Source organism: Homalodisca vitripennis, chromosome 5 (assembly GCF_021130785.1).
Source record: "Homalodisca vitripennis isolate AUS2020 chromosome 5, UT_GWSS_2.1, whole genome shotgun sequence".
NCBI lineage: Eukaryota > Metazoa > Arthropoda > Insecta > Hemiptera > Cicadellidae > Homalodisca > Homalodisca vitripennis.
In genome coordinates this window covers 116,243,638-116,256,324 of record NC_060211.1, presented here as the reverse complement: position 1 = coordinate 116,256,324, position 12,687 = coordinate 116,243,638, and the positions used below count along the sequence as shown (strand labels likewise).

The 12,687-nt window shown below is 39.4% G+C and overlaps 2 protein-coding genes across 2 annotated transcripts in view; both read right to left on the bottom strand.

The window, feature by feature from the left end:
* Window positions 1-3,501, bottom strand: part of LOC124362778 (glutaminase liver isoform, mitochondrial-like) — a 35,744-nt gene extending 32,243 nt beyond the window's left edge. The window contains exon 1 of the mRNA XM_046817558.1: window positions 3,310-3,501. Coding sequence (XP_046673514.1) covers window positions 3,310-3,459 — 150 coding nt within the window. The 5' untranslated portion in view covers window positions 3,460-3,501. The remainder of the gene's footprint in view (window positions 1-3,309) is intronic.
* Window positions 3,502-5,387: 1,886 nt separating this feature from the next.
* Window positions 5,388-12,687, bottom strand: part of LOC124362777 (sodium/potassium-transporting ATPase subunit beta-1-interacting protein) — a 63,637-nt gene continuing 56,337 nt past the window's right edge. The window contains exons 8-9 of the mRNA XM_046817556.1: window positions 11,393-11,634; window positions 5,388-5,525 (exon numbers count right to left, since the gene is read on the bottom strand). Of these exons, the coding sequence (XP_046673512.1) occupies window positions 11,411-11,634 (224 nt within the window). The 3' untranslated portion in view covers window positions 5,388-5,525; window positions 11,393-11,410. The remainder of the gene's footprint in view (window positions 5,526-11,392; window positions 11,635-12,687) is intronic.

The following is a 12,687-nucleotide window of genomic DNA, read 5'->3' as shown; positions in this document are numbered from 1 at the left end:
CCACAGGGTGCTCCAGAGGATACTGATCACTATCACTTGTGACATTCACAAAAAGTATGATCACTTGAAATGCTCTTATTTTGCTCACGGCACTTCACTTGTGAAGATGACAGAGTGTTGACCTCAGGTACTGGGCTCTCGAAGTTGTTGTGAGGGGTGTTTGTTCTGGCTCCATGATACTGATGGCATTCTCCAACCTCCTCACAAATCTAAGATATGGGAGGCCACTTCTCAACTTCTGGGTAGGATGTTCATCACAGGTAACAATGCTGACAGAGGCTCCTGTGACTTGACTAAATTGTAGTACCCTTGCAGCAAAATGTTCAATTGGAATTCCATCTCTGACACATCCCATAGGGGAGGAGCATTAGATAATTTAGATCCTTTTTTATGAAAACCTTCAGTAAAGTGCTTAAAAGACAGGTCATAATCATCTAAGTCTGGTTTATTAAAAAAACAGTTTTGTAACCAGGCCATAAATGGAGGCTCTAGATTTTAGTTTCTGCTATAGTAAACACCAGCTTTAATTGTTACCCTGCATTCCGTGAAATCAACTAAACTGATACATCTTGGCCATTATTTACAGAGATTGGTAAGGTTGGGGTCAACCTGAATGCTGCCACTGTATCGGCAGTTGTTTTTACTTTGAGTTGCTGTATATCTCTCATAACAATGTGGAAAAACAAAAGTTAATTGCCGATCAGTTCACAGTTTTTGGTTCATCTGGTAAACAATGTTGTCTGTCTGAATACTGAGCTTGACATCATTGTGTGGCAATTTATCAACTATCAATTTGAACTGTTTCATTCATTATTGTAGGCACAACTCGTAATGGAAATTAGAAGATAAAGATTTTGTTACAGGTAAACATGACAACACATGCTTCAAAAATGGTGGGAGAAAAAAACTGACATTGTGATCTGATTCACTAGCTGGCAATTTGCTACTGAATCAAAACAACCGCAGTGACTTGATAAATAGCCAATGGATGGGTGAAATATACTTAGATATGCAAATATTAAAATACACCCTAACAGCCCTTACTTCAGGGATAGAACTTGTACATATGTATTATTTATGTATCCATATTCAACCATTTCATATTCAATATTGTCACAATTTTATTTTATATTTGTCACTCTCCCGACCAATTGCCTCATCATCGGTAAGTCTGATACCAAAGTCCAAAAAATGTTTGTCACCTAGCTCTGCTTTATCAATGATTTCTGTTTAGTGCTGCCATAACACAGTTTTTAAAATTACATATTAAATAATATATTAACAATACCATTGGGCTTCTTTACTAAATGTTATTCTGCATTGTGTTCCTATATAGTTGTAATATACAGGGTGTACATAAAGTCCTGCACGGGTATAATATTTTCTGAACGATAACAGATAAAGAAACAAGATTTGGTACATTAATACTACACCTAAAAATCTACTTTTTGAAGGAACTATCAGTTTTCTGTAATATCATGGGGACGTCCCGCAAGGAGTCAGAAGGAAATCTTAAATAGGAGCATAGGTCAATATGGACATCATTTTAAAGGGCTTATCTAGCAGAGTTTAATGCCGCAAACCGCACTCAAAAAGATTGATCCAGTACAAAATGGCGGCTGTTCAAAGATTTTACTTGGTTACATTTTATTAGTAGCCATAACCCCAGTAAAGCAAAACTGCAACCAAACGAATACTGCAGCTAACTACTACATTATGCTTGTCAGTTGTACAGAAGTGAATTATGACATTAGTTATCCTCAAGGGTTACAAATTTGGTCCTAATATATTGATAACGGGGAAAACCTGATAACAGTAACAATTAGAAATCTCTTATCTTTGGGTCGCAGTTAGGACTTTCCTATTAGCCAGTCTATTCATAGTAGGCTATTCTAGTTTTCTTGTTTTAGTAGTGCTGTCCATCCATTTTATCAGTGCGCTTTAGTACAAAAGAGTTTGTCGTATTGCTTGTAGTTCTTCAACTACACTATGTCGCTTGACGAACGTGAACGTATAACACTTCTTATGATGGTTGGGGAAATAACAGACGATCACACGAGGAAGCATACCATTTATTTAATGACTACTTTCACGAGAGGCAGCCAATTTCTAGAACAACTGTAGGGAGAACTGTTCAACACTTTTTGAAAACAGGAAGTGTTTCCGATCGTCATAGTTCGCTGAGATTTCTAATTGTTACTGTTATCAGGTTTTCCCCGTTATCAATATATTAGGACCAAATTTGTAACCCTTGAGGATAACTAATGTCATAATTCACTTCTGTACAACTGACAAGCATAATGTAGTAGTTAGCTGCAGTATTCGTTTGGTTGCAGTTTTGCTTTACTGGGGTTATGGCTACTAATAAAATGTAACCAAGTAAAATCTTTGAACAGCCGCCATTTTGTACTGGATCAATCTTTTTGAGTGCGGTTTGCGGCATTAAACTCTGCTAGATAAGCCCTTTAAAATGATGTCCATATTGACCTATGCTCCTATTTAAGATTTCCTTCTGACTCCTTGCGGGACGTCCCCATGATATTACAGAAAACTGATAGTTCCTTCAAAAAGTAGATTTTTAGGTGTAGTATTGATGTACCAAATCTTGTTTCTTTATCTGTTATCGTTCAGAAAATATTATACCCGTGCAGGACTTTATGTACACCCTGTATATTTGTTCTGTACCTTGCTCAACTAAAATTGTGATATTCCTCTCTACAGAAAAAAAAAAAAACAGTTTTATGGAGAACTATCAGTTAAAAACGAAAATATTCAGATTACTATAAATAACTCATTAAGATACTATAAATGAATAACATGCAACTGTAATTTTTATATGTATAAAATTTAATTTTTATAGAGAAATTAAATTTATTATATTTATACCTTGTAAACATTCAGATTTTTTAAATGCCACCACTTAATCATTATAGACAAAAATGATCTTTCCGACAATGCATCACAATTAGTAATTATTTACATGAGTCAGTAATATTACAAAAATACAAATAAGTGTTTTTCCGTAGTAGGGTAGCTGGATTAAATCAGGCCATTAGTGCTAAAAGTACTTTGCCATAATTCAACAAGACGGTTAATTTTTAAAATCTTTATACTCATCTTATCAAGATTTTTAAAATGACATTTAATTCTGTCTGAAACTATAATGATGGTGATTAATTAAAAAACCTGGTGATGGTGTTTATTAGTGAACTTATGAAATAATTATGGAACATAATCATGATTTAAGACATACTAACTAATATCACAAAGAAAATTATTCTTTTTATAATTCAATGTTGAATTACTTACTGCATGTAAAATAGATGGAGTTGACATGTTCTGAAAGTGGAACTGTAGTTTTGGATATTTCATCCCAGATGATACTGTAAAGAAACATCTTCTCAACATTTTGTTATTGATTCGATTGAGCAACAAAAACCTTCCCAGAATAGGTAGCATGTTGAAGTATTCAACAAATACTGACCACTTGTATTTATTTGTACTGTAACTCAAATGATAAGAATTCCACAAGTGTTTGTAACTATGTCGTCACATCAGCAATTTCATAGATAACGGATAGACTCTTCTGTACACCTATACTTTTGTATTATTTTGCTTCATAAACTAACAAACAAAACACGGCAACATATGTTGATTAGAACAATGATTTGTTCTGATAGTATTTCATGAATGATACTGCATAAAAATGATGACACTCATATTCTTTAATGATGAGAAAGACTTTAATTTGATACAACTAGTAATGTTAAAATTAAAAATAATAAGATAAAACTAACAAAAGATAATAATAAATGTTGGAAAAATGTGTGATTATTGCTAGTTGGTTCTTATTAATAAAATAAAATACAACAAGGATGTACCCAATCCTAGGTTTATAAAGCCTATTGCACTAGTCCATTTTAAAATGTCCAGTAACACTTGCCCGTCATAAGTACCAATACTTAAAAATGAGTCGATTACAATCATGATGCAATGATAACAAACAGTATTATGTAGTGTTAAGAGTAACAAATGACTGTGGTACAAAGATGCAACCCATATTCTCAAAAGATGGTATCCCAAACAAAGACAATTTGGATTGGAACAAATGATCATTGCAATAAAATACATTGTGAATTTTATCTAGTATGAACTACTGCAGTACAGAGAAGGTTAAATTTGCCATAGATTCCAGCTGGCAGGGACTGAGGAAACTGTTTTTCTGTTGGTTCTGGTTCTTTTCTTAACAACCAATGAATTTAAAATTAACTGTATGTACCGAGGCCTCAGTCATTACAAAATATTACATTAAATAGAAAAATATTTGCATTAGTGATATTTTTCACTGAAATGAATAATTTATTTAACAAATATTTACCCTGGAATGCCTGTAATCAAATGTAAAATTTGTGAAACCATTTGGAGGTTATTCACCTATTGCATCCCACGGACGCATGCGGCCAAGTGCAGTTTGTGATTGCTGTGCTTCCTTGATTGACTGAATAAAAAGAATAGATACTTATTTAGTACCATTTTATTCAGAATAAACTGTTCATATAGTACTGTGTATTTAATTTTAAATGTAACATTTGGGACTTGGGATTTAAGAGGTTAATAAATATCAAACACATAGATCCATACAGTCATGTACATAATAGCCTTTGTATATCTGAAAATCACTTAATCATTACTTTATAGATTCTTTAATTTTGAATAAAGTTTAAAATTGTACAGCTAACACCAAATATTAAGTAAGTTTACAACCATATAATAGCTTACTCTCAATTCTAGGAATGAGGCTATAAGCTTGAAGTTTCCTTGGCTAAGGTACTTTAAAATATAAATTATTTACGTTTTTAAGAATGTGAGGATTTTGTAATAACAAAACAAACTTGTTTTGGATATCATAAGAGCCAAAGATTTAATCATAAATAATTATTATTAAATACTCAATGATTTATGAGGACCAGTATATGACATTGTGTATTATCAAAATTGTTCCAAAAACTAGGCAATGCAATTTTTTAAATGTTAAAAATTAATATATCGAAATAAAGCCTACAAGAAATAGAACTATTCACTTAGATTCTTTATCCATTGGAGACTCAAGTCTCTAGGGATCAAGCGGGAAAAAATCACAAACATTTAAATTTAGGTATTTACAATGTATTTATTAAATTATTGTCAGTCACAATTAAATGCATTTCTTATATTATGTACAAATTATAAATTCAAATTTCAATTGCTTTCTAGAGTAAAAAAATAGTTACACAAATAAATATTGTTTAGTTTGATTAATTAAATAACAGTTTCAGTCTTATCAGGTGAGTGGAGGTTGTACGCTGGAGGGCCGCGGCTGAGGAATGTGGAGGGAGGGTGACTGCCCGTGTAACTAAACGCTCGCGTCCCGTGGTAGTTGGAGTAGACAGACCTAGCAGACGAGGGTCTCTCACTCTCCTGGTCCAATGAATGTGTGGAGCTCTGTTGGTACATTGGGTTTGTGTGGCCCACCAGTCTGCTGCCATCTAACCATCGAGTACAATTATTAACAATAATAACGTTACTTGCAAGAACAGTTTCATTAACCTTTCAATGTGATTTCAGCCTCGGCTTGAGACCTAGCACCTCTGTTGTAGTTTCAAATGAATGTCACTCTTTGGTGTAAATCATACGCTAACAGACACAGATGGAGTTTCAAATGGTTTAGGTATCACTACAGCAAAGACTTTTTTTACTTTACTCGATGTATTTTTTTCTATTCAGCTGTTTATCAAATGAAAACATATATCAAGTTAGTAGGATGCTCTCTACTGTTGAGAAAGATTGCAGTACAATCAAAAATTTCTAAGTAAATATGTGTACTTTCATGTGTCTTTATGTGCACTTTTTTCAAATCAGTGAATCCTCAAAGATAGTTTTTCAGGTACACCTCCTGATTTTCCTAGGCATTCTACAGAAAATAAGATACATGTATAATATATTTCTTCTCTATAAGAACATATTTGTTGTAGTTTAAATATTTTCACTTTGTTCTAAAAATTAGCATATACAGTACCATCTTTGGAGTATGAATGTGAAACCGTTTTACTGTTATAATTTACTTTCCATTTATTTTGAATACTTAAATTTCAGAAATAAAACAACATAGAAGACTGTAACTTAATGTTAAGTATTCTTCATAATGTTACCTTTCATTTAAGTACACATATGGCTATGATCAAATAAACTATGATAAATGAATTTTTGAAAATACACTTTTGTTCTTATAAAAATCTGCCTGCCATCGAACACTGCCAGTCTAAAGGTTAACTCATCCTGGCTAAAACAAAGTAATTAACTAATATTATATATATATTAGTATTTTGCACACAATTTATTCTTCTTCTGTCACTTTTACTACTTTCATGTATTGTACAGGATAACCTAGTTCATCCAGACTTTATTTATTCAGATCTCCAATTTATCCAGATTAGTTCTACAAAATGGAGGAAGTTCAGAATAATGCTTACAATATAACAACAATTGTAGTAATATTAACAACATTGTAGTAGGTTGATACAAGGTTTTTTTTTTTAGAGAGAGGCAGGAAAATGCTTTTGCGCACAAAGGTGGCCAGCCTGTAGTGTGGGACTAATACTTACGTAGAATACCCACTAAAAACCTCCTCTACTCTTAGGATTCTAGCCTGGAAACCGCTTATCGCTTTAAACTTCGGGCTAGGCCTAATTTTGGCTTACGCCCAGAGGGCTCGCACCTATCTAGTCCCGCGTTCCGGTCCGGATCACGCTTTTTGGCGCAGAGTATACCCTGTGCAAAGCTGGACCAGCAGCACCAGTAGTCCTTGCCATCCAACATCCGGTCACAGACCGTGTCCACCGAAATCATACCGAAGTTTGAGTCACTTCAAGGCGGAGCCTTTCCCAACGCGGGCAGCGGAAGAAAGTGTGTTCCGCGTCGTCGGGAACGCCTGAGCTATAAATACAATCCGGCGAAACGGCCTTGCCCATTCGGTGTAGGTACGACCGGAAGTAGCCGTGACCACTCAAAAACATTGTAAGGTAGTAATCCACCTCGCCATGCCGCCGTTCTACCCACGGTTGGATTTGTTTGATAAGTCTAGCAGTCCAACGTCCACGGGCGTCTTGTTGCCAGCTGTTTTGCCATTGCTGGTACGTACGAGAGCGCTCCTCGGTCCTTGCAGTGTCCTTGCCGATTTCGCCTTGTCGCTGATAAATTGCCTTCCTCTCCCCTGCCAAAAGCTTGATGGGGATGACTCCAGCAATAACCAGGACGGCAGGCTCAGACACTGTACGGTAGGCGGAACACACCCTGAGCGCCGCTTGACGCTGTACCCGGGCGATCCGTATCCGATAAAATTCAATATTTAGTGCGTCTGCCCACACCTGAGCTCCGTAAAGGAGCACGGACTGGACTGTAGACATTAACAGTCTTCTCCTGCTGGACTTGGGACCGCCGACATTGGCCATGAGCCTGCTAAGATGAGTTACCATCTTAGAGGCCTTGTCCGCTGTAAGGAAAATCTGGTCCCTCCAAGTCAGCTTATTGTCCACCAAGACGCCAAGGTATTTTGCGGCTCGCGTGGTCTGGACCATTACATCTCCCACTCTTAATGGGACGACGGTGTCGATTCGTTTCTTAGTCAAAATCACGATCTCTGTTTTGCTCAAAGCGAGCGACAGTCCGTGATTTTCCATCCATCTGTTAACGACTCGCATGACCTGGTTCAGTTTAAGCTGGGCCATTTCCACGTTGCGTGCAGCAATCAGGGCTGCGACGTCATCGGCGTACCTAACTAAAACCGTTTCCTCCGGCATCTCGGACCTAAGGAGGCTGTCGTAAGCGACGTTCCAGAGATCCGGGCCTAAGATGGAACCTTGTGCGGCACCGGAAGTGACATCCACCGTGCGCGGTCCGTCTTTCGTCTCGTAAATGAGAGTTCTGCATCGGAGGTAGTCTTCTATCAGCCTCCGCAGATATGCCGGGATGCGAAAGGTGTTATGCAACGCGTCCAGCATATCAACCCATCTCGCCGAGTTAAAGGCGTTCTTGACATCAAGCGTAACAAGAAGCACTACTCTGCGAGAGAAACGGTTATAGCTCTCGGCTCTGTTCACCGCTTGCTGCACCTCTCCGATTGCGTCGATCGTTGATCGTCCCTTCCTGAAGCCGTACTGACGCGGAGACAAATCACCGGCAGCTACAATGGCGAGAGTCAGTCGGGCTCGAATCAACTTCTCGAAAAGTTTACCTGCCGTGTCCAACATACAAAGAGGCCTGTAGGACGACGGCATATCGGGATCACCTTTCCCCTTGCTAATCAGTACTAGCCTGGCGATTTTCCAAGGAGAAGGAAAAATCCCATTGGTCAGACAGGCGTTATAGTACATATTCAGCAGGAGTCGGGGATTGATGTGGAATACTTTTTTGAGGGCCTCACTAGGAATTCCATCGGGGCCGGGAGCTTTGTTGCTCTTCAGGGAGCGAACGGCCATTTCCAACTCCTCGTTGCTGAAGAGAGGAAAGTCCTCTACCCGTCCAAAAGCGACTTGTGAGCGTAGCGGGTGGTTCGGAAACAGAGATGTGACGATTCTTTCCATGGTGGCGCCCTCCATAACGGAAGGTGGAGTGCGGGCGCAGAGTCTCTTAGTTACAATCTTGTAACCCAGACCCCAAGGATCGGAATCGACATCATCTATCAGTCTCCTCCAGCTCTCAGCTTTGCTCCGGTTGATGGCCCAGCGAAGAGTTTTCTTAGCAGCCTTGTAAGCCTCCGTCTTGTTAACTCTGTCTGCGAGTATTCTCGCTCTAGTGGCGACTCGTCTTGCCCTCAGGCAGGTGTTTCGTAGCTCTGCAATTTCTGCTGTCCACCAATAAACGGGTTGCCTAAAGCGCCGGTGTTTCCTGCGTGGCATTGACTGGTCGCAAGCCGAGACAATTAATCCCATCGTAGATGTTACCAACGCCTCAGCACTAACCTCACCAGCTGCCGCATGATCCACTGACGCTCCCTGTGCTATGACATTCGTGAACTTCACCACGTCCAGCTTGTTGGTGTTCCAGCGGCGTGGGACTTCCTGAGATACATATCCTCGGAATTGGGTCGTGTCATTATTGTGGACGTCGAAAAGAATATACTGCTGGACGCTTCCCACGAAATCCTCCAGTACTCTCCAACCAGAGATCCTCGCCAGCAAGGACTCAGACGCGAGAGTTATGTCGGGGATCGTACCCCTCTGCCCGGGACACCGGGAGGTAGGTATGTCACCCTCGTTCAGAACGATAAGCCCGGCCCTGGAAGCAAAGTCCAGGATATATTTCCCCCGGGAGTTAGTAGAGGGCATTCCCCACTCGACAGCCCTCGCGTTAAAATCTCCGCCTACGATGATGTGCCCAGTGGTGTCAAGCACACGCTCTTCCAAACGATCGATTTTGCTACGGAAGTCCTCAATGGCCTCGTTGGGAGTGAGGTAGCAACTAAAAAACGTCACGTCCCTACACTTTACCCAGGTAAAACCGCGGCCGCATCCATGACTCCGCACCGGCGATTCTGCATTGTTTCGCGCCCAAAATTCAGCAGTACCGAGACTGTCGGGAAACCAGGACGGTATGTCTCTATTACGATACTGCTCGCTAACTAAAAGCGCATCAACACTGTGTTCCTGAGCAACCTGGCCCAAAAGAGCATCAGCTGTTCTGGATCTCTGGAGGTTGCACTGAAGTAGTCGCATCTACGTGACTTTCATCTTTGCTTTTTCAAGTGCAGCTTTGAAAATGCTGCACTTTCCAGAACCGGGAATATGCCCCAGAGAGTTCCCGCCGAGGCCCTTAGCTTTGCAGAGGAAGCAGCAGGACTTATCGCAATCCTTCCTCTTGTGGTCGTTTCCGCCACACCGAAGACAGTTTTTACTCCGGTCGGGCCCCTTACAGTTTCTGGAGGAATGACCGCACCCGAGGCACCGGAAGCACCTCGAGACGACCAGCCTCCGTCTGAGCCGGCAGTTTACCCAGCCGACCTTCAGGTGCTGGAGGCTCAGCAGCTTATTGGCGAACTTGTCACTTAATTCGACAACCGCCATTCGCTGCTGGCTCCGGTTTGGTTTTGTCAACCAAACCTTAAGGCCCGCTTCATTTCCTTTAAATTCGGGAACAGCGTTCACGATAGATTGGATCACCTCCTCTTCCGTGGAGAGCCCGTCGAGGTCCCGGATTTCAACCGAGGATTTCGGGTCCAACTCCCGGATCGCTCCCTTCTCTCCCAGGGCTGCCTTCAGAGAGGCGGCAAAGTTGGCCTTGTCTGCAGAATTTCCCAGTTCCAGTAGAATATCTCCGTTCTGAGTTCGACTGATAGACTTTACCACGGTCGCTGTATCCTCCGGCTTGGCTTTGGTCTTTAGGTCTCCCAGGACTTCAGCAAAAGATCGCCCCCCTAAGGGCTTGATCAGAATTGCTTCTGACCTGTGTTTTCTTGGCCAAGGTCTCTTGCGCGCTGATGGGGGTTTCGCCCTTTGCGACTCCCTTACCGGAGTGTGCGGAAGAGCTTTTGGAGGAGCTACTACCGCTTGTTCTTTACAGGCTGCCTCCGCTCGCCTCATCTGCCGCCTCTCCTTCTGAGAGAGTCGTTCCTCCACTCCCCGTCACCAGATGGCTTGGAATCAGGAGGTAATTCCCTCTCGGAGGCATCCTGGGGCCTGGTCAGTCCTCTTTGAGAGACCTGCATCGCCCTTTCCATCGTGCTAATTGTTGGCATCTGGTCGCTACGGCTCTTTGCCTCAGGGCTTGGGCAGGACGTCCTCCGGGCTCGCTTACGGCCAGGTAACTTCTTTTCAGAAGTGCCAGCTCTCTGGTTCAGCCTTCTTAGAACCAGGTCCATCATCTGTTGGAGCTGGTCCTTTAATTTAGGGAGGCCCTCTTTTACATTGATATAAGGTTTACATTGCTACGAGAGGTTGATAATTGCAAATGTAGAAGAATTAAATAATTTAACCTTTTGTGTGCCAAGCACGTGATCGTACTTCCCAGAAGTAGTGTACCAAAGAAAAGAAGACAAGTTTTTTTATATGAAAAAGGAAATATTTCTTTGTATTTGTTTTCTCATAATTAATTTCTGTAAAACAAAATATTAAGCTGTTTGTATTTGTAAAAATTCCTTGTTATGTGTAAATAATTTTTACTGTATTTCCGGTTTATCTAGATTTTTGTTCATCCGGATAATTTTCGGTCCCAATTAATACATGAGATTGTACTGTATTATATAACAACCAAATATATCAGTGTATTATTTTTTTATACAAAATTGAAGACTGATTTCCCATGTATAACTACAGTAGTATTGATAGTGACTCTGCATTTTCTTATATATGTATAAACCTACCTTGACTTTGTTGCTGATCTATGAGCCTTGTGACTGGATTTTGATGGGAAATCCTATTTCTGCGTTGAGATGATCGCGTGGCGTGGACGATCGTCCATGGTTGGAATGTCTTTGGGATGAATAATACTGAGACATCGGAGCACTGGTCCTCTGCAGGGGCAATCCCCTGGAGTTGACACTTCTCCTCTTTACTCTTCGAGGAGTCATTGGCCTAGGTGATGACAGTCTTGACTCGGGGTCTTCTGAATCAAGTTAATGAATTACTATTGTATAAAAAAACTGATACTAAACCTTTGAAAATAGTCTTTACAAAAAATTATTATAGGTTCAGTGTAAAAAAATGACACTATTTTTATGAACATAATTAAAATATTCATTTCTTTCTTTTGAAATTGTTTCAAAACAAAAATGAAAAGTACTTCATATTTTTTGTGAAAATCATATTATTTTCAATGCTATTGCCTCGTAGAATTTATTCACTTTTTCTAAGCTACTCTGATTTTTAAATTTTACTAAGGATTGGTTAAACCCAATAAAAAACCAAATATTGGGCCTTTTTTATAATGTCAATTTTGATTGAATAAAACTTTATCATTGAACGTCTATTTTTCATATTGTGGCACATACATAAATCTAAGAGCTCCAAGTCCAATATGAAGAGCAAGTTTTTTATCTTTTTGCACTAAAGCTCATTTGGCTTGGTCTCTCATCTCTTGTTTCAAACTTATTGAAGATAATTCATATTTTATTAACAGTGTTGAAGAAGTTTCTACTGAAACAGCTGCAAAATAATAGTCCTTGGTACGCATCACTATATCTGAACAATTCAGTGTTTTTGCAAATCACTTGGCATGCATGATTCAAACACAAGATAAAAAGAGAGTAATAATAAAAATTGGCTGAAAATTATGAGTAGTGTTTACATAAGATGCCACTAAGCTTTTAGTACCACTGTACATCTTTATACAATAGTACCATCTTGTTCAATCTTGTCTATCAATTGAAAATTGCCATAATATGTAGAATCCTTTAGTTTTGGTGCCAGAACTAAAGATACTTAAGATAGCCCAAATTTATATTTGAGGTGGATAATGTTTGAAGTTATCACCATTGACAGAGGTTGATTGTTTAGATAAGTAAATAAATAATATATGTATTATTATGTATCATATTATAAATGAAAAAATTGTATTATATATTGTATATATATAGAGCTGATGGCCAAGTGGTCTAAAACGTCACACCTGAATAGATATAATACAGGTTCAAATCCTCTCTGTGGCTGAAGCACTTTT